Raw genomic sequence first — 20,753 nt, 5'->3', positions numbered from 1 at the left:
ACAGACTGCTACTGTAAAGCCGCTTTACGAAAATGTCTGCTATTAAAAGTGCAGTACAAATGAAGTTGAATTGAAATAGTCTGCCTCTTTTACTTACACACACACACACACACACACACACACACACACACACACACACACACTTTTCTGTAGTTTGTCTTTACAAATCTGATAAAACCTCACAGAGGAGCAGTGCGTTTATGAATAATCCATTTTATTAAAATGTATTCTGTTTGTACTGAACAACACTGAAACAAAATGTAGATTTCTACATAAAATCTATTTGACCAATACTCCAAGCAACGTGTCATGAGAACGTACTGAAAATATGAACCAAGTTTTGACCCTTAAGTTTATATTAAAAAAAGGCTGAATTTTCATTTTAAATGAACAGTTTCTACATTTTACTGAATACGAACTCAGTTGGGAACTAAATTAAAAATGGCATACATTAGGTTCTGATCTGGATGTGAATGATTTATGCTTAATCTGGAGATATACAACAAAATATGGAGGCAAATCATTTTTTTGATTTTGTGGCAAATTTACTGAAATGAAAATACTTTTTAAATACCTTTATTTAAAAGATAAAAATGTGGAATGGATTTGTGACGTGCGCAAGTGTGTGAGAGGCATGTAAAACAGTAGTGTGATCTGTCGGCACCATCCTAATCAGGCATCTGACTCTGTAGTGACATGACATCGAGTCCAAATGAAGTGTGATGCACTTTCACACCCAAGACATCGCGTCCCCGTCCACAACAAAGATGCACAGGACCATGTAAAATGTGCTCCAGTGGGGACATGAGTCATAGAAAGTCTCTGATTAAATCTGAATCCTTCACCAGGGAGAGAAAGTCCAAATGAAATGTACCAAAATGTAAAGTGGTCGTTTACATCCTGCGTGAAAGAAACTGAAGCAGTTAAGAGTGTAAACACTGCGATCTGGATCTGGAATATTCCACATTCTTCCTCTGTGCACAGAATGTGTGTGGAGTTCCACATGAGAACACTGATCATACACAAACATACAGTATGTACATGACCGATTCACACAGTCTTCTCTAAACTGTGTTAAAATACACAAAGGATTTGATTTAAAACCCCCCCCCAAAAAAAATTTACAGGGACAAAAAATTTATGTTATACGTATATCAAAAACAGAGTAGATGGACACTGACAGTGCTTTTCACCAACACTCAGTACAATCATCTGTGTGAGGAAACATGAGTGGATCAGAGAAAAGCATGTCAGTCTTTTTTGCTTGAAAATATTGTTGAACTTGATTTTTAAAACACGTTGGCTTCACTTGACTGAAGAACAGTGTCGCTGGTTGTGATTATCCACCAAATTTACACATCTGCTTCAAAACATCTGCATACCAAATCCCTGTGAATGCATAAAATATGACTGTGACATACAGGATGAGTTACCATGGTTTAACTGCAAATTCACACTGAGGAAAAAGACATCATATTCTTGTGTCAATAAAGTATTATGTTAATGTACTTTAACAGCATAACATCTGTATTTAAATTTTTAATATTTTTATACATATTAAATACAGATGTTATGCTGTTAAAGCCTTTTCATCTTTAAACTGCACATTTTCGTGGTACTAATGTTCTAATTTATTTATCTGTTACTCACTGAATCATCTTCTATAATTGCTGTAGAGTCAAAAAAGTCCGGTCTGAGTTCGGCTCTCTCACGTCTGTTTCTCGATGGCGGCTGAGGTGAAAATTTAATGTTAAAAAAAAAAAAAAAGAAGAAAGAAGAAAGGCTCATTTCCAAATCTGCTCATAACGAAAATTTCACTGGTGTTTTAGTAAACGTCTCACCAGATCTATCACCATGGTGTCCTCAAACTCCTCATTCATGTCCTCCAATTGTCCACGCGATGACATCATCACATCCTCGAAGATGGGCTCAGCATCGTCCTCCATTAAGCCCCGCCTGAAACCAAGCATGCAGGGAGTTTATAGTTTAAAGCTTGGCCTGTGAGGAGAACACCCAGGCCCAGCTCCACTTCAGAAGACATTAGACTGAATCCTGCAGGAGTCTGGGCTGTGCTCATTAACTAAATGTCCCACACACTGAGCAAAAGTCTAAAAGCACTCACACTTGTTGCCGTACGCCTCCACTCCGCGCCTTCATGTAGTTCATTCCTCCTCTCTCTTTCCTGTTTACCTCCTCCATCTTCTGCTGGTCCAGCCATGACATCTGCATCTGTGGACTGACACACACACACACACACACACACACACACAGAGTGAACTGTAGTCCTTTAAAAATGAATCAGTAGTGTGTGTTTAAGCAGGCAGGTACTTGTGAATGTAGTCAGGTTCAGAGCCAGGCTCAGATGAGTCCTGGTCAGGGACGTGTTCTGCTGCTTGGCGTGGGTTCTCCCTTAGCACTGTGGAGGTGAGCTGCGGTGTCTGCAGACCTCCAGGAGTCTGAATTGTGTCATTACGCATCACCCATGAGCTATCTATGCTCTCGTCTGCTGCTGCTACACACACACACAGACACACACAAAAGAATATATACAATAAATATAAAAACATTAGCAGTGCTTTTCTAAGATGGAGTAGTTTATTACTGGTGAACTGTACTGGTCTGTATAAAATGCTGAATATATAAACATACCATCAGTACGTTTCTTATGTAGTGGCGGTCGGCCCCTCTTGCTGCGTACGGTGCTGGCTCGGCTCGTCGTGCTGCCCGTCGTCACAGACATGCGGTCCTCATCACCTCCCGTTAGCAGAGAGTTCCTGTAGGCGATCAGTGGCAACCACACATCCTCCCTCCGCTCCATCATATACTCCGTCATGAACTTCTCCAGGTACGAGTGGCTGTAACAAACGAGAGGATGGTGAGAGCACAAACAAGGCATGTGTGCAGGCGCGCGCACACACACACACACACACACACACACACCAGTATCCTCATCAGTGCTGTTCAGACTTACACAGTCTTTTTATCCTGACGGAGGAGTTTTGAGGAGAACTCGCACAACACTTCCAAGAAAGCCAGGTTGGGTGGAGGATAGTCTGCTCCTTTAGGGTTCGGAAACTTGAATGCAAAATCGATTCCATCCCTGAAAACATCGCACACAGAAACACTCTTTAGAACAAACAGCTAAAGAAGCTTGACCTTCAGAGGAATTATTAAAAAGAAAAAAAAAAAAAAGTGGTGTTGTGATGCTGCAGATGAGCTCACTTGTGCAAAGTCGCCACAGCCTCTCTAGTTTTGATTTGGTCCAGTCCGAAAGTCAGAGCAAAACGGCGAGCCAGCTCTTTAATGCCACTCACATGGGAAGAAGTTCGGTCCAAATTTGGCCCCTGATCCTGCACAAGCTCATTAAAGAGCTGACAGCAGACAGACAGGAGAAGGCACATTAAAACACACACACACACACACACACCTGTACTTTTTTTTTTTTTTTTAAACATAAACAGGCTCATGTAAACTGCCACAGGTTCATTTGTGAGTTGCCACATTGATATGGGAAGATCAGGCAAAAATATTACATTGTGGTACTTAACCGTTTTTACAATTCATGATATTTGTTGCTGCGGAGTGTTAATAATAAGAATGCACTAAAAACTGCACATTAAAACTGTGCAAGCAGAAACCTAATTTCAAAAAAGAAATTGTTAAAGAAGTAAACTAAAGTAAACTTTTATAACTCACCTGCTGCAAACTGAGTATGAGAGTTTTGGCACACTGGATCTTATCTGTCTGTCTGGTCTTACTCAGGGTCTCCTTGATGATATCACCATAATCATTATAGTACTGAAAATGACAAAAGTCAACAAGACTCATAAATAATCTCAGCACCTAGTAAACATCTTAAAATGAGCAGGGTACAACAGAAAAGCCCCATTATCTGGAGATTGCTAGTTCAAATCGTGATGATGCTCAAGAGAGGGAGAGAGGGAAGAGTGGCATACTGTCTCTCCCCTGTCAATTACAGCGACACCAGACAATTGTGGGCACCGGTGAGCTCATGCATACAGACTGAGCTTTCCTCCAAGTGTGTTACAGCACCCCTGACATTGCATGTGCAGCAGTTTGAAAAGATGGCGTCACATGCCTCACAGGAAGCACGCGATCGCCTTCACCCTAACTGATTGGTAGCTGTCATGTGACGGGAGAGCTGTCTGGTGAGTAGGAAATTGAATATGACTAAATTAAGGAGAAAATTGGGGAAGAAGGGAAAAGAGTGCAATGTTACTGTACCTTCATATAGTGTTTAAAGATGTCTGCTGCCGCGGGCATGTCCACTATATCATAAATGATCAGCTTACTGAAGGCAGCGAGCAGATTCCTCCTCTTGTGTAAAGCCTCAATTTTATTTGCTTCATCTTCCTCATCACCCTCTAATGCGTGCGCACGCACGCACACACACACACACACACACACACACACACACACACACACAGTATTAAAGGTTGCGATACATAATCAACCACTGTGTGTGTTTAAAATACTGAGTGACAGGGTGGTGTGATGAAGTGGAGTTACCACTACCACACCAAAGTGATTACTTTCCTACAACACATCCCCAAGTGTTTTATTCCTCTTATAATACAATGTACATTAATGTCTATTAGTGTTAGTGTGTGTCGGTCAGCATGATTGAGGAAGTCAGGAAGAAGAGGACAGGACACACCCATGCTCTGGTTTTCATCGTCCTGGTCGATAAAGACATGATCGAGCACGAAGCTGAGCAGCTCACTCTGTAGCGTGTTGTCAGGATTAAACACCAGTGGCTGCAGGGCCTCTCTGCTTCCCGTGGTCAGCTGGTGACTGAAGATCATCAGCAGGTCACACAGCAGCATGAACGCCTGCGAGCACACAAGGAGTCCCTGTGAATGAGCGGTTACTAGAGAAATGAGAACTTATAACAAGTGCATAAATATAAACCTGTGATTTTCAGCTGTACCACTGCTAGAGTTGCTGTTATAGAAAAATAAATCAACATCCTTCTGACCAACCACAATCCAGAATTCAGCAGTTTACAGCATGTTTAATCTCCTGAGTTTCTCACCTGTTCTTTCACAGGAGTGTTCACATTTGACAGACACTGCTGACACACGGCCAAGAAGGACTTCACCACTCTTCTGAGAGCGAGAAGGTCATCCTGAGAGAGAGAGAGAACACACACACACACACACACACACACCCCTTTGTCTTCTATACTTGTCAGACACATCAGTAATATCAGGGCTGCTTGATATGATCAGTGTACCTTGGATGGAGAACCCTCAGTGATGCGCACCAGCTGCCAAAGGATGGAGTAATGAGAACACTGAAGAGCCTGCACTGCAATCTGAACACAGATAACCTACATCACTACACTGATACACCATCCTGTGTCCCAGCAATCAAATGATTCACACAGTCTCGTACCTGCTCTGGCATCGAGCCCTGCTCTATCCCCATCTTCAGCAACCGGTAGCAGTTTTTAAACAAGTCCCACTTCGTTAGGTCGTGAGCACTGAGGAGGATGTATAGAAAGGAGGATAAGTGCACACTGAATCAGTTTTACAGATAAAAACAGATTAATAATTTGAAGAAAACATTTTAAAATAAGGCACACATGTCTTACTTATGGAAAGCAGTGAGTTTCTTCAGGGATGAGAGAACACTGTAGATGTCATCATCATCAGCTTCATCTCCCTGAGAAAACACCAATAAAGTTTAACTTTAATGTACAATAAACTCACTGTTTCTCATATACCATTAAGCTCAATTTTGTTTTCTAAAAAAATAAATAAATAAAAAAATTTAAATTATTAGATAACCTCATCTACCTACAGCATTTATAACATGTTTTCTCCACCAAACTGTAGCTCACTAATAAACCGCGCGCACACACACACACACACACACACACACACACACACACACACACACACATTTATATTCAAATTCAGTAGTTTACCCACAAGAATGATTTCCCATCACTGTTGGTGTAGAGAAACGTCCCTGCATGTTCGTGAGCTCACCTCCTGCAGCAGGTCCTCCACAGAGTGGTTGAAGCGGTCGGAGAGCTCGTCAATGAGCTGGCTCCGGGCGATGTCCACACGGTTCATGATGGTGTATTCCTCACTGCACAGGATGCTGTACGTCTTACTGCATGCCTCCAAAACTTCTGTCTCCGTATGCTTCTCCACCACCAGCTTGATCTGCTTCAGAAGGGCATCTAGATGCTGAGTAACACACACAAATTTATTTTAAACACGCGTCTGAAATTGTTCTGCACTCACTATTCCACTAATCGGAGTGCTGCATTACAGATGTGATTAAGTGAATGATGTGTACATCAGTGTGAAATTATCCTTACTCAGTCAGATGACTATCAGTTCACATGTTATTCCTTGTACAAGTCACATGTTGCCCATGTCTCAAATGGTCCCATACAAACAGCAATGTGGATTAAAGTTGTGTACCTGATTAGCATACCCTCTATTGACTTGACACTCATCCAAGTGCACTGTGGGATTTATTGCGGAATGGTGGGAGTGCATTGTGCGCTGGATATTTTATGATTACTTTTGAAAAACTAAAAAGTCAACATCTGGTATGTACTAATGGCGTTTAAAATGAACACATCACCACGACGCACCTCAATACTCTAATATATCGTGAGCTTCTTATCCCGAATTCTACTGCATATTACATTACACACATTAGCAGTCACAATCTGGGAGAACAGTTTTTACTAGGTCTAATTAATTAGCATGCACAGATCACGGGCATTATTTTTATAACTAGAAACACGCAAGAAACTGGAAAAAAAAATCCATCATACAACTCTCCTGATGCAAGTAAATACATTTACTTTACATACTTGATGAAATATATAGATAGAACACTACAGCTCAGAGCCTAAACAACTCATTGACTTTCTGTTGAGGGCTCAAACACTGTGTGACACTTTTTTTTTTTTAAGAAGAGAACAATCGTACACTGATTCATTTTCCTTAATCTGTATTAATTCACTTAAATAACAGTACAGTGAGTAGCATGTGGTTTAAAGCATGCAGTGAATCCTCTGCTCTATGCAGCACAGACTCTGTAAATGAAACCGTAGACAAAACCTTTTCCATTCGGCCGGAGCTGTACACCTCCAGGTCAAAGTACTGAGGGATCTGCAGGAGGTTAGCCACTTTTTCAGCATCTGCCTGATACTGCACAGAGCCAGAGACAAGAAAACAACATGAACAGAGCTGGAACATCCTGGATATACAGAATATTTAGACATCGGATGTATCTGTATATTCAAAAATATTGGTACCCTGGTATGAGAATACTACAGGCATAGATAAAGCTAATTATTACCTTAAGGCAGTTAACAAAAAGTAATGTTTAAATAAACTAAAATGAATAAGAAATAATTATTATGACAATTATATGCAAATTCTATACAAGGAAAAACATGCACAGTAAATACACACAGAATAACCATATACCAAGAACAGGGTGCATATCTGTGAACAGGCGTGTATCCACAGTTTGTACACTTCTACTCACTCCTAGGTTTTTCTGTATGTTGACTATTTTCTACATTGTAGAATAATACTGAAGACATCAAAAGTATGGAATAATTCCATACGTTATGTGCTAAACAAAAAACCCCCAATGCATTTCATATTTTAGATTCTTCAAAGTATCCAGTGTTTACCTTGATGCTGCTTTGCACACTATTGGGATTATCTTAACCAGCTTCATAAGGTAGTCACTTGAAATGCTTTTCAATTAACAGGTGTCTTGTCTAAAGTTAATTAGTGGAATTTCTTGTCTTAATGCATTTGAAATTATCAAACTGTAAATAGTCAATAAAAATACAATAAACAGCCATATTCCACAACTGTGATAATCCATATTATGTCAAGAACCGCTCAACTAAATAAAGAGAAACGACATCAATCATCACTTTACGTTCTTTACACACCATGTCTTCATGGAGCTCGCTTTGTGTACAGGGGTATCATCATGCTTGAACAGGTTTGGGCTGTTAGGTCCAATGAAAGAAAACCGTAAACCTACATCATGCAAAGACATTCTATACAACTGTGTGCTTCTGACTTTGTGGTTACAGTTTGGGGAAGAACCACATATGGGTGTGATTGTCAGGGGTGCACATACTTTTGGCCATATAGTGTACGAAATACAAAGTAACAGTTTGTGAACAGGTATGCAGTCTACGTTGATGCTCATTTTTTTCCCCACAGTACAAGGAAACACACCTTTGACAGCAGCATGGGCAATGCAATGATGAAGTGCTCGGTCAGTTTGTTCTTATCATCAATCTGAGTTTTCTTTTCTTTAGCAGTGAGAACCTGAGGAGTCACAGGTGAACACATCACATTAACATCACGGCAACACAAATTCAACACATTATAACTCCACAGCAGCAGTGTGTACCCTCTTCCCTGTTCCCCGGCCCACAGGGGGGTGAGCCTCAGCCGCTTGTCTGATGGTGCACACCATTAACTCAATCAGAGCGCTCTCATGTCTGTCTCCCAGCACTGAAACCACACACAGCACATGACTATAAACACAGCAGCACACTAAATGATGATAAAGCAGTGTGTGTGTGTGTGTGTGTGTGTGTGTGTGTGTGTGTGTGTGTGTGTGTGTGTACTCAGTGTTACCTTCCTCTCCCTGTACAGGTTCCTCCAGCAGCAGCTCAATCATACAGTCCCAGTCCTTTAGCAGTTCCTGAGAGCTGTCCCACAAACTGTCCACCAGATATGCTGCATGCTCATGAAGCTGGGGAATGGGGGGGAACCACACACACACACACACACACACACACACACACACACACACACACACACACACACAAACAAATGTCTCACTGAACAGAAAAAGTAAACTGATTAAATTACAAACAATCCAATATACTGTGACATCTATACACCTGCATCAATACACTTACAGAAAATCATCACTTTTAGATGCCATTAATAAAACGGATTGTATATCATTCTCTCATTCCATTTGTATATTATACAACAGTTAGTTCCGGTTCACGAAGCTGTATAGTCAAAGCAGCGTTCCAGAAGTGCTTATATTTTCTATAATGCACTGAAACATTTCACTGTGTGCATCACTCCAGTCATCTGTCTTCACCACATAAAAGGAGTTTTTTTTTTGCCACCATCACCTCCAGCATTGCATAATTCATGTGTGTAAAATTTCTGTCTGGAACGTATATATTTATGTAAAGCTGCTTTGTTACAATTTCCATTCTTAAAATCACTGTGCAAATAAAACTGAAATGAACTGAAAATTCCTGGTTTGAAACGGTTACTACAGTAGTTAGTGACATTTCGAATAATAGTTTTCTGGAATATAACTTTTGACTTAAAATATGAAAACTCAGGAGATGAAAATGAAATAGGGACGCTAATTTTACTGGAAGCAGCTTTAAGAGGAATGTACAAATCAACGTGCACAAGCTAGCGAACTAATCGATGTGCTGTAAAGTGAGTGTGGCTTCTTCGGGAGCCATTTCCACCAACAGTATGCATATCAGGTGAAAGTTCACATTCATTCCAAATTGCTCTCATTGAATTCAGAATTGAATGCTAAACAATATACTTTTTACATAATTAAAATATGTTTATCCGTTCTTGAGATATTATAAATCAAAGATAAAAAAAGGCTTAATTTTTAGAAAACTGATGTAATACTCCATATTAGGATAACATGATCCAAAATGAGCTTCATTAATGATCAATTTTTTTTTCTTCATAACTTTATTTTTCAAGATATTTACATGGAAATTGGCAGAAACATAAATGGTTGCATACTGAATACAAAGTTTGAAAAATCAGTAAAAACCAATTGTGCAAATTAGTATTTAATTAGTATTAATTATGCTAATTAGGTAAAATGTTAAATCAGTACACTCTTCTTCAAAAAGTTTCACCAAATGGCTTTATTTGCGCAATATAAAGCTGATCTTAACTCTAATTTATACATCACAAAGAAGGAGAAATCAATGTTATAAAATATGCATAAATAAGCACTGAATGTCATTCACATCTATCATTCTGTATCAAAATAAAGTAGTAAAAGATTATTAGGCCTTTCTATACACACACACACACACACACACACACACACACACACACACACACACACACACACACGTTATTTACCAGCTGGGAGGTCCATATCGTGAAATACCGTGACCGAGGTCTTGAAGGTACTGACCGAGGCCCTCTGGGCTGAGGTCAGTATTCAAGGCCGAGGTCACGGTATTTCACCATACGGACCGACCTTAAGCTGGTAAATAATATATTAATTTTTTTCTTTACCAAATTCTAACAGAAAACGAGAGCACCCGAAAGGGAAAACCAAGCAGAACTGAGGCGAGACACCATTTTGAATCCTCATTCACGGCTGTAATGCAAATTGCTTTCTCCTTGGTATACAAGTGCACTTCCATGGCAGGGAAAAAAAAAAAACCCTACATTTTGCTGCCTATGTAGTCCCCTATTTATACAAAATTGAGTCATTCAGGATTCAGCCATGTTTTTGCTAGGCATTAGCAAGTTACAGGTTTTTAGCTTTCTCCTGAAATGTTTTATTTTATTCTGGTCTCCCTCAGGGTAGTAAAACTCTCTTTCGCTGTGAATACTGTCGTTATCGCTATCCATGCTGTAAAATTAATGCCATTTTGAATCCTCATTCACGGCTGTAATGCAAATGGCTTCCTCCTCGGTATACAAGTGCACTTCCATGGCAGGAAAAAAAAAATACCCTACATTTTGCGGCCTATGTAGTCCCAAAATTGAGTCATTCAGAATTCAGCCATGTTTTTGCTCGGCGTTAGCAACAGTTACAGGTTTTTAGCTTTCTCCTGAAATGTTTTCTTTTATCTCTTCTTCCTCAGGGTAGTAAAACTCGCTTTCGTTGTGAAGACTGTCATTATCACTACCCATGATGTAAAATTAATGCTATTCTCCTGAGAAATGCTGGCAAAAATTTCTAAGATTTTTGATAATCTTATCAAAAATCTTATAAAAAAAAAAGATAAATGTTGACAAAAAAATTCTACTATGTTTGTTGTTGTTGTGAATGAGCAAGTCGCCAGAGGTCCGTATCGTAGGATACGGACCTGCTCGCCAGCCAATCAGAGCGCAGGATTTGATGGAAACCACACCGCGAAAAAAATAAAAATTATTTCGATTAATATTTCACGGCTTTCAAGGTGAACCTCGAAAAAAAACCTGTGAGAGCCACAGCCAATAAATTCAAATTAACTGAATTTAAATTGACACTCATGTTTCTGACTTTCAGTTTTTTAAAATCTCATTCAGAATACTAAGATCTCAATATTTTTCATCAAAACAACTCCATTTATATTCTAAAATATTTATTTACATGAATCAGTTTGATTTGAAAAAATAAGTCGGTAAAGCTATGAAAACTCACTTCAAAGTCTCCCGTGAATTATAACATCAAAACTATCTGAGGGAAGATTTTGCTGAATCCTTCATCAGAAACAGTGAGAGCGAGAGAACATCTCTATAAAAGTTCTGATTGATATTCACGAGTAATCCAGTGGGAAACCGATCAGGAGAGAGAGAGAGAGAGAGAGAGAGAGAGCCTGACCGCTTTCCCGTGACTCAAAAAGCACCGGCAGTTTCCCGACGTCACGTGAGCAGAGAGTGTACTCTGTTGTACCGACTTCAACCTGTCGTTACTCCCAAAGTACTGAACAGATCTGAACCAGATACATTTCTTTCAAAAGCAGAGATAAGCTTTTTAAGGATAGTATTCATGATAGAAAATATTCAAGGGTTAAGCAATGACACATTTGGAAACTTAGATGATTGTCTGCATGCACAATTTTCACAGCACGGCCAGCGAGCGTCTGATATGCCTACTAACAGAGCAAAAATAAACAGAACATTTGACCATATTGTGACTGAAATGTTACTTACACGATATTAACTTCTTGTTTATAGAAATGTTGTATGAAAGCAATATCACACTTGTGAGGTTATACTGAATATCAGTACAGCTGTGATTTCCTGCAGCACTCCTGCAGACCATGAGCTCTTGCCTGCAGCTGTGCTGATGTTCAGTATAGGTGCACTCTTGCTTGTGTAAGAGAGCTTAATTCACATCTCTCCCTTTTGTCCTCTGTTTAGCTGTAAGACATCAAGAGATGTTTGTATTGTGTATTAATACTAAAACTCTGTGGTGGTGACTGTATGATGGTGTAAAATCTTTTAACTCTATACTCTACACTGATATTCGCACACATGCTCGTCTCTTGTGGTGATTAAATTACTATGCAGGAATAAACTTTGTGTAAATGTGTTTTGAATGCAAGATTAGAAAACAGTTTGAGAGGTAATGTGGTTTACAGGTCACGTCTTACCTCACTCTCGAGGAAGAAGAGCACCAGCATTCTGATGAGGTTGCCATTAGGGCTGTTCCTGCCACGGCGTTTAGCGAGAGCCTCCTCCGCCTGCGGGTCATGTCGACTGAACAGCCTGCAGGTATATAAGAAAATGTCCATCACTGACTGCACAGCTGTCTATGGTTTCTGTGTTATCACCACTATATGAAGCAGAACTCGAACAGCAATAGAAATAAAGCAACATGTTAACTCACTTCCTGTGAAGGAACTCTCCTGCAGCCACAGCGACAGGTCGATGGGCAGAGTAGACCAGGTGATAGACGTTCTCACAGTCTTCATTAGAGAGAGCATCCTCACTGCCACTGCAACACACCCCTCTCAGTTCAAACTAAATAACTGATTAAACATCTGAATTTTTAAGAATTCAGTGGAAAGACTAAGCCTTATTACTTTTTGTAACAAAACAAAAAACACATACTAGAACACAATCTGCACGAGTATTTGCATCATAGTGAACGTTGGGTTCAAAGGGTGAAATGAAATAGGAGAAAGGAGTAAAACTGTACAGATCTTCAAACAATTGTACATAATTGTGAAGTTGAGAGATGAGGGACATTCAGCTATGGAGTTCCTGTATTAGTTATTAAGTAGAATGATACGGAGCAAGAATTATTCTTCTTGGCTTCTGTTCTATACGGAGTACATTATCTCGTGTGTAAATCAACATTTTACAGCACAGATTTGACAACAATAAATGCATTTATTTAAAAATGAATAATCAGCGAGAGACAAAATAAATAAAACTCACTGCAGGATCAGAGTGACGAGGCGAATCGCCTCCACGGCTACATCGTACTCTTTATCTAGAGTCATTGAGACAATACGGTCCTGAAGGGAAGAGAATAAAAAATAAATAAATAAAAAAATGTGTAAGTGCTTAAAGTGGTCAGTTTGCGTGTAACGGTTAAATGCATGTAAATGTGATGCGAGTCTGACCTTAAAGCGATTAGTGAAGAGTTCCAGTTTGGGGAAAAGTCCTCTGTTTGTGTAGAGCGTCTGAAGTGCTTTGAGACACTTGAGTCGGACTTCTCCTTGCTGTAAGGGCACAAAGGTTTTACACACACATTCTATCATACACTTTCACCATCATGTTTATGTTGCATTTTATTTCACAGTAAATGTGAGTCACTCACCCGGTCGTGCAATGTCCAGCCCACATACTTAAGATAGCTGTCATTGAGAAAGGCGTCGCTGTACAGCTTCATCCACACGCCGATCTCTTCAATGCAGATAGCTCTGATCTCAGCAATCGCATCTCTAAAAAGGTGATATAAACCATTTAAAAAGGAGAGAATAACAATTAATAAATATTACATCTAAATCTGAGACACACCTGTAGCGATGAACGAAAATTCCTTTGAAGATGGAGTTCATCATGTTCTCAATCTCATCTTGGTTCTCTTGCAACTGGAAGAGGTTTTAAACAAGTTAAAACACATTTTCTGATAAAACAGATTCATAATAGGAGAATATGATTATGACTGTACCTCCTTCCTCTTCTCCAGCAGCAGCTCCAGCTTGTCGGTGGCTCTTTTCCCAGCGACTTTGTTCCGCTCGGCCTCGTACTGTCTCTGCGTGTTGTCCTGGTTGATGCTGAGGTTCAGAGCCACGTTCACCAGTGCCGTCATCAGCTTCATCGCTGTGAGGGAAAGAAACACCACTGAATAGCATCATGCAGTGTTTAGGGCGAAATGACAACAGTATTCATCTACAACTGTGGGAGCATCTCCTGCAGAAAATACACACCATATTATCATTACTAGAGCATTGTGGGCTTAAGGCACCACAGGCAAAAAGTTATTATTTTGCTTTCTTTTGTCTTTATATTTTTCTCGCTGTAATTTTCAAATGACATTTTCACTACGTTCAGACTGCAACCTGAAACGACCCATATCCGATTTGTTGTGAAACTCGATTTTTTTGTTAGGCCGTTCACATTACCAATTATATGAGACTTGTATGCGATCTCCAATATGAACGGAAAACGACCCAAAAGTGTCCCGCATGCGCAAATTGACACGTAATAAGCACATCTACGTAATACGTAAACAAAAAAGCGCACTCCATGTTTAATGATTTCTTTTTTTGTTTGTTTAATTATCTGGTTAGTATTAAAGTGTGAGGTCTCGTGCGTGTTTTTGTTTCTGAACTGAAATGAAAATGTGTAGCCTGGTAATGAGGGTTGACTCCTAAATGTCTCTCTAATTTCTATATAAGTGCACTACATGTTACTAGGAAGTAATGGATTTTTAAACTCTATATAGTGCACTCGAGCTTCAGTAGGCAGTCATTTGGGATACGGCCGCTGTATTACCAAACTCTTAATTCAGGCTTAATAATTTGCACATATTTATTTTGTCATATTAATACATTTTTTCTACATTTTTATAAATATTTATTTAGATTGTTTATAGCCAGCTGAATTCTGCAACTTCTCTCAGCGCTGGCTCAAGGTGCATAAACACCAGTGCAGTTTGCGATGGAGATGAGGCGAGACCTGGCGATGTGGTTTTTGTGGTGGCGGCGGAACTCACACAATAATCTGATTAATGTGGGCAGCAGACTAATGAGACCGAAGGTGTCAAATTACTGGAAATTTCCAGAACAATCTTATAAATCATGTAATACAGGATGGTTTAAGTTATAAATCAGTTATAGAAACTGTTTTATTTAATCAGGCTAACAGATCAACATCCAGGTCCCTACCCAAATCCACCATTAGCTTGATCAATTCTATAAAAGTCTATTTAAATTCAGAAAACTGTACAAATGTTGTTTTCCACCAAAGAGGCGGGATTAGCCAACGCAGAATAGTGACGTTTGTCTCTTGTTGATGACGTGTAGGTCGCATGAATGTGACCTGTCCGGTCAGACTGCAGTCGCATGTGAAAATAACGGATATGCATCGGATTTAGGACCACATATCCAAGCGGCCTGGGTCGCATGTGAAAAAATCAGATCTGTGTCATTCAGATTGTCAATAACAAATCGGATACAGGTCGCATATGGGCAAAAAAATCGGATATAGGTCGTTTCAGGGTGCAGTCTGAACGTAGTCTTTTATACCTTTCTGTTCCATCTTCACTATTTTCAGAATTTTTACAAATCTCTTAGAAAGTAAACTTAAGCTTTAAATCTTAATACTATGTATTTGATATGATTTTCTTGAATTTTGACGGTTACTGACCATTAGAGGCAATTTCTCAAAAAGCCTTTCTACAGACCAAATCTTTGAATTCAAATCTTTGAAAGCCCACAGTGCTTCACAAGTTCTTAACACATTCGCTGTGTCCAAAATCACTCACCACTCACTATATAGTGGATTATATAGCGAGTTTGCCATTCTGTAACCCGGTCCAAATATACAGTGAGAATGATTACATTTTATATAGTGGACTCATAGTATCCCACAATGCATCATGAAAAGTAGTGTACAGCTGATGGTCACTAACCAAGCAATATATACCATCATGCACTGCGGTCGCACTGAAAGAAAAATAGCAGACGACAGAGAGGAGCACCCGGTGCAGCAACAAGAGAGAGATAAAATACAAGAATAAAAGTTACAGTGCAGAGCGAGGAATTAATCAAGAGCCTCAAATTTCATTTAATAAAAGGCAGCAGCAAAGAAGAAAGTATTCAGCCTTGATTTAAAAGAACTGAAAGATGCACCTAAAATAGGGACCTGTCAGTAACTGAAATATGGACCTCCGACAGGTCGGTGAGGAGCGAGATGACCGTGTCCATCATGTACTCATCATAGATAATACCGTACTGAGCCTGACAAATGAGTGAGTGATTTCAGACACAGGGATTGACTGGTTTTGACTTTTTAATCTACAACCCCGATTCAAAAAAAGTTGGGACAAAGTACAAATTGTAAATAAAAACAGAATGCAATGATGTGGAAGTTTCAAAATTCCATATTTTATTCAGAATAGAACATAGATGGCATATCAAATGTTTAAACTGAGAAAATGTAGCATTTAAAGAGAAAAATTAGGTGATTTTAAATTTCATGACAACACATCTCAAAAAAAGTTGGGACAAGGCTATGTTTACCACTGTGAGACATCTCCTTTTCTCTTTACAACAGTCTGTAAATGTCTGGGGACTGAGGAGACAAGTTGCTCAAGTTTAGGGATAGAAATGTTAACCCATTCTTGTCTAATGTAGGATTCTAGTTGCTCAACTGTCTTAGGTCTTTTTTGTCGTATCTTCCGTTTTATGATGCGCCAAATGTTTTCTATGGGTGAAAGATCTGGACTGCAGGCTGGCCAGTTCAGTACCCGGACCCTTCTTCTACGCAGTCATGATGCTGTAATTGATGCAGTATGTGGTTTGGCATTGTCATGTTGGAAAATGCAAGGTCTTCCCTGAAAGAGACGTTGTCTGGATGGAAGCATATGCTGCTCTAGAACCTGGATATACCTTTCAGCACTGATGGTGTCTTTCCAGATGTGTAAGCTGCCCATGCCACACGCACTAATGCGACCCCATGCCATCAGAGATGCAGGCTTCTGAACTGAGCGCTGATAACAACTTGGGTCGTCCTTCTCCTCTTTAGTCCGAATGACACGGCGTCCCTGATTTCCATAAAGAACTTCAAATTTTGATTCGTCTGACCACAGAACAGTTTTCCACTTTGCCACAGTCCATTTTAAATGAGCCTTGGCCCAGAGAAGACGTCTGCGCTTCTGGATCATGTTTAGATACGGCTTCTTCTTTGAACTATAGAGTTTTAGCTGGCAACGGCGGATGGCACGGTGAATTGTGTTCACAGATAATGTTCTCTGGAAATATTCCTGAGCCCATTTTGTGATTTCCAATACAGAAGCATGCCTGTATGTGATGCAGTGCCGTCTAAGGGCCCGAAGATCATGGGCACCCAGTATGGTTTTCCGGCCTTGACCCTTACGCACAGAGATTCTTCCAGATTCTCTGAATCTTTTGATGATATTGTGCACTGTAGATGATGATATGTTCAAACTCTTTGCAATTTTACACTGTCTGATATTGCTCCACTATTTGTCGGCACAGAATTAGGGGGATTGGTGATCCTCTTCCCATCTTTACTTCTGAGAGCCGCTGCCACTCCAAGATGCTCTTTTTATACCCAGTCATGTTAATGACCTATTGCCAATTGACCTAATGAGTTGCAATTTGGTCCTCCAGCTGTTCCTTTTTTGTACCTTTAACTTTTCCAGCGAAGTGACATTCCATGTCCCAACAGCCAGCCGCTGTGTCCGGGGATCAGGTCGTCGAGGCCCCTGCCTTCGACTGCCACCCAATCCACATTGCACCAGTCCCCTACTGCTACCTCTGTGGGTGGTGAACCCACAGGAGGTCGGGCCCACGTCACCTCTTCGGGCTGAGCCCGGCCGGGCCCCATGGGCAAAGGCCCGGCCACCAAGCGCTCGCATACGCTCGCTTCAATGCTCACGTGGGAGATGACAGTGACACCTGGAGGGGCGTGGTTGGGAGGAACGGCCTCCCCGATCTGAACCCGAGTGGTGTTTTGTTATTGGACTTCTGTGCTAGTCACGGTTTGTCCATAACGAACACCATGTTCGAGCATAGGGGTGTCCATAAGTGCACGTGGCACCAGGACACCTTAGGTCGGAGGTCAATGATAGACTTTGTAGTCGTTTCATCTGATCTCCGGCCCTATGTCTTGGACACTCGGGTGAAGAGAGGGGCTGAGCTGTCAACTGATCACCACCTGGTGGTGAGTTGGATCCGCTGGCGGAGGAGGAAGCTGGACAGACCTGGCAGGCCCAAACGTATGGTGAGGGTCTGCTGGGAACGTCTGGCCGAGCACTCTGTCGGGGAGGTCTTTAACTCCCACCTCCGGGAGAGCTTTTCCCAGCTTCCGAGGGAGGCGGGGGACATTGAGTCTGAGTGGACCATGTTCTCTACCTCCATTGTGGACGCAGCTGTTCGGAGCTGTGGCCGCAAGGTCTCCAGTGCCTGTCGTGGCGGCAATCCCCGAACCCGGTGGTGGACACCGGAAGTAAGGGATGCCGTCAAGCTGAAGAAGGAGTCCTATCGGGCCATGTTAACCTCCAGGACTCCCGAGGCAGCTGACGGGTATCGGCAGGCCAGGCGTGCTGCAGCTCGGGCAGTTGCGGAGGCAAAAACTCGGAACTGGGAGGAGTTCGGGGAGGCCATGGAGAAGGACTATCGGTCGGCCTCGAAGAAATTCTGGCAAACCGTCCGGCGCCTCAGGAGGGGGAAGCAGTACTCTGCCAACACTGTTTACAGTGCGGGTGGGGAGCTGTTGACCTCGACTGGGGACATTGTCGGGCGGTGGAAGGAATACTTTGAGGATCTCCTCAATCCCACCGTCATGTCTTCCACTGAGGAGACTGAGGCTGATGACTCAGAGGTGGACTCGTCCATTACCCAAGCCGAAGTCACTGAGGTGGTTTGCAAGCTCCTCGGTGGCAAGGCACCGGGGGTGGATGAGATCCGCCCTGAGTATCTCAAGTCTCTGGATGTTGTGGGGCTGTCTTGGTTGACACGCCTCTGCAACATCGCGTGGCGGTCAGGGACAGTGCCTCTGGAGTGGCAGACTGGGGTGGTGGTCCCTCTTTTTAAGAAAGGGGACCGGAGAGTGTGCCCCAATTATAGGGGAATCACACTTCTCAGCCTCCCAGGGAAGGTTTACTCCAGGGTACTGGAGAGGAGAATTCGACCAATAGTCGAACCTCGGATCCAGGAGGAACAATGCGGTTTTCGTCCTGGTCGCGGAACACTGGACCAGCTCTATACCCTTCATAGGGTGCTCGAGGGTTCATGGGAGTTTGCCCAACCAGTCCACATGTGCTTTGTGGATCTGGAGAAGGCATTCGACCGTGTCCCCCGTAGTATTCTGTGGGGGGTGCTTCGGGAGTATGGGGTTCGGGGCTCTTTGCTAAGGGCTGTCCGGTCCCTGTACGAACGGAGCAGGAGTCTGGTTCGCATTGCCGGCAGTAAGTCAGACCTGTTCCCAGTGCATGTTGGACTCCGGCAGGGCTGCCCTTTGTCACCGGTTCTGTTCATAATTTTTATGGACAGAATTTCTAGGCGCAGCCAGGGGCCAGAAGGAATCCTGTTTGGGAACCACAGGATTTCATCTCTGCTTTTTGCGGATGATGTTGTCCTGTTGGCTTCTTCAAACCAGGACCTTCAGCATGCACTGGGGCGGTTTGCAGTCGAGTGTGAAGCGGCTGGGATGAGAATCAGCACCTCCAAGTCCGAGGCCATGGTTCTCGACCGGAAAAGGGTGGCTTGCCCTCTCCAGGTTGGTGGAGAAGTTCTGCCTCAAGTGGAGGAGTTTAAGTATCTCGGGATCTTGTTCACGAGTGAGGGAAGGATGGAGCGTGAGATCGACAGGCGGATCGGTGCAGCCTCCGCAGTGATGCGGTCGCTTTACCGGTCCGTTGTGGTGAAGAAGGAGCTGAGCCAAAAGGCGAAGCTCTCAATTTACCGGTCGATCTATGTTCCGACTCTCACCTATGGTCATGAGCTTTGGGTAATGACCGAAAGGACAAGATCGCGGATACAAGCGGCCGAAATGAGTTTCCTTCGCAGGGTGGCTGGGCGCTCCCTTAGAGATAGGGTGAGAAGCACAGTCACTCGGGAGGAGCTCGGAGTAGAGCCGCTGCTGCTCCACATCGAGAGGAATCAGCTGAGGTGGCTCGGGCATCTTTTTCGGATGCCTCCTGGACGCCTCCCTGGGGAGGTGTTCCAGGCATGTCCCCCCGGGAGGAGGCCCCGGGGAAGACCCAGGACACGCTGGAGGGACTATGTCTCTCGGCTGGCCTGGGAACGCCTCGGTGTTCTTCCCGAGGAGCTGGCCGAGGTGTCTGGGGAAAGGGAAGTTTGGGCTTCCCTGCTTAGACTGCTGCCTCCGCGACCCGGTCCCGGATAAAGCGGAAGAAGACGAGACGAGACTTTTCCAGCCTCTTATTGCCCCTGTCCCAACTTTTTTGAGATGTGTTGCTGTCATGAAATTTCAAATGAGCCAATATTTGGCATGAAATTTCAAAATGTCTCACTTTCGACATTTGATATGTTGTCTATGTTCTATTGTGAATATAATATCAGTTTTTGAGATTTGTAAATTATTGCATTCCGTTTTTATTTACAATTTGTACTTTGTCCCAACTTTTTTGGAATCGGGGTTGTATATGGTTTAGTTTCTATGAATATATTTGGTATGCTCTCACAATAAAACAAAAATGCATCGCCTCAACTGCATATTTTGGTACTAACAAAATATTCCTCTGCCGATGTATCCTGATATCAT

General features: G+C 42.1%; 1 protein-coding gene across 4 annotated transcripts in view; it reads right to left on the bottom strand.

Moving 5' to 3' along the window:
• Positions 1-197: 197 nt before the first annotated feature.
• Positions 198-20,753, bottom strand: part of stag1b (STAG1 cohesin complex component b) — a 66,834-nt gene continuing 46,278 nt past the window's right edge. For all 4 annotated transcript variants that reach the window (XM_060899660.1, XM_060899659.1, XM_060899658.1 and 1 more), the window contains 27 exons: positions 13,948-14,099; positions 13,794-13,867; positions 13,594-13,717; positions 13,397-13,495; positions 13,209-13,288; positions 12,655-12,762; positions 12,419-12,533; positions 8,670-8,787; positions 8,440-8,543; positions 8,262-8,354; positions 7,113-7,202; positions 6,018-6,221; positions 5,618-5,688; positions 5,419-5,506; positions 5,258-5,338; positions 5,057-5,149; positions 4,679-4,853; positions 4,246-4,385; positions 3,697-3,798; positions 3,223-3,371; positions 2,972-3,100; positions 2,650-2,855; positions 2,329-2,512; positions 2,123-2,236; positions 1,842-1,956; positions 1,651-1,731; positions 198-1,389 (listed from right to left, as the gene is read on the bottom strand). In XM_060899660.1, coding sequence (XP_060755643.1) covers positions 1,366-1,389; positions 1,651-1,731; positions 1,842-1,956; positions 2,123-2,236; positions 2,329-2,512; positions 2,650-2,855; positions 2,972-3,100; positions 3,223-3,371; positions 3,697-3,798; positions 4,246-4,385; positions 4,679-4,853; positions 5,057-5,149; positions 5,258-5,338; positions 5,419-5,506; positions 5,618-5,688; positions 6,018-6,221; positions 7,113-7,202; positions 8,262-8,354; positions 8,440-8,543; positions 8,670-8,787; positions 12,419-12,533; positions 12,655-12,762; positions 13,209-13,288; positions 13,397-13,495; positions 13,594-13,717; positions 13,794-13,867; positions 13,948-14,099 — 3,113 coding nt within the window. In that variant the 3' untranslated portion in view covers positions 198-1,365. The remainder of the gene's footprint in view (positions 1,390-1,650; positions 1,732-1,841; positions 1,957-2,122; positions 2,237-2,328; positions 2,513-2,649; positions 2,856-2,971; positions 3,101-3,222; positions 3,372-3,696; positions 3,799-4,245; positions 4,386-4,678; positions 4,854-5,056; positions 5,150-5,257; positions 5,339-5,418; positions 5,507-5,617; positions 5,689-6,017; positions 6,222-7,112; positions 7,203-8,261; positions 8,355-8,439; positions 8,544-8,669; positions 8,788-12,418; positions 12,534-12,654; positions 12,763-13,208; positions 13,289-13,396; positions 13,496-13,593; positions 13,718-13,793; positions 13,868-13,947; positions 14,100-20,753) is intronic.

The sequence above is a fragment of the Neoarius graeffei genome, chromosome 19 (genome assembly GCF_027579695.1).
Source record: "Neoarius graeffei isolate fNeoGra1 chromosome 19, fNeoGra1.pri, whole genome shotgun sequence".
Lineage (NCBI taxonomy): Eukaryota > Metazoa > Chordata > Actinopteri > Siluriformes > Ariidae > Neoarius > Neoarius graeffei.
The sequence above is the reverse complement of the archived record's forward strand: the minus strand, read 5'-3'. Positions and strand labels throughout refer to the sequence as shown.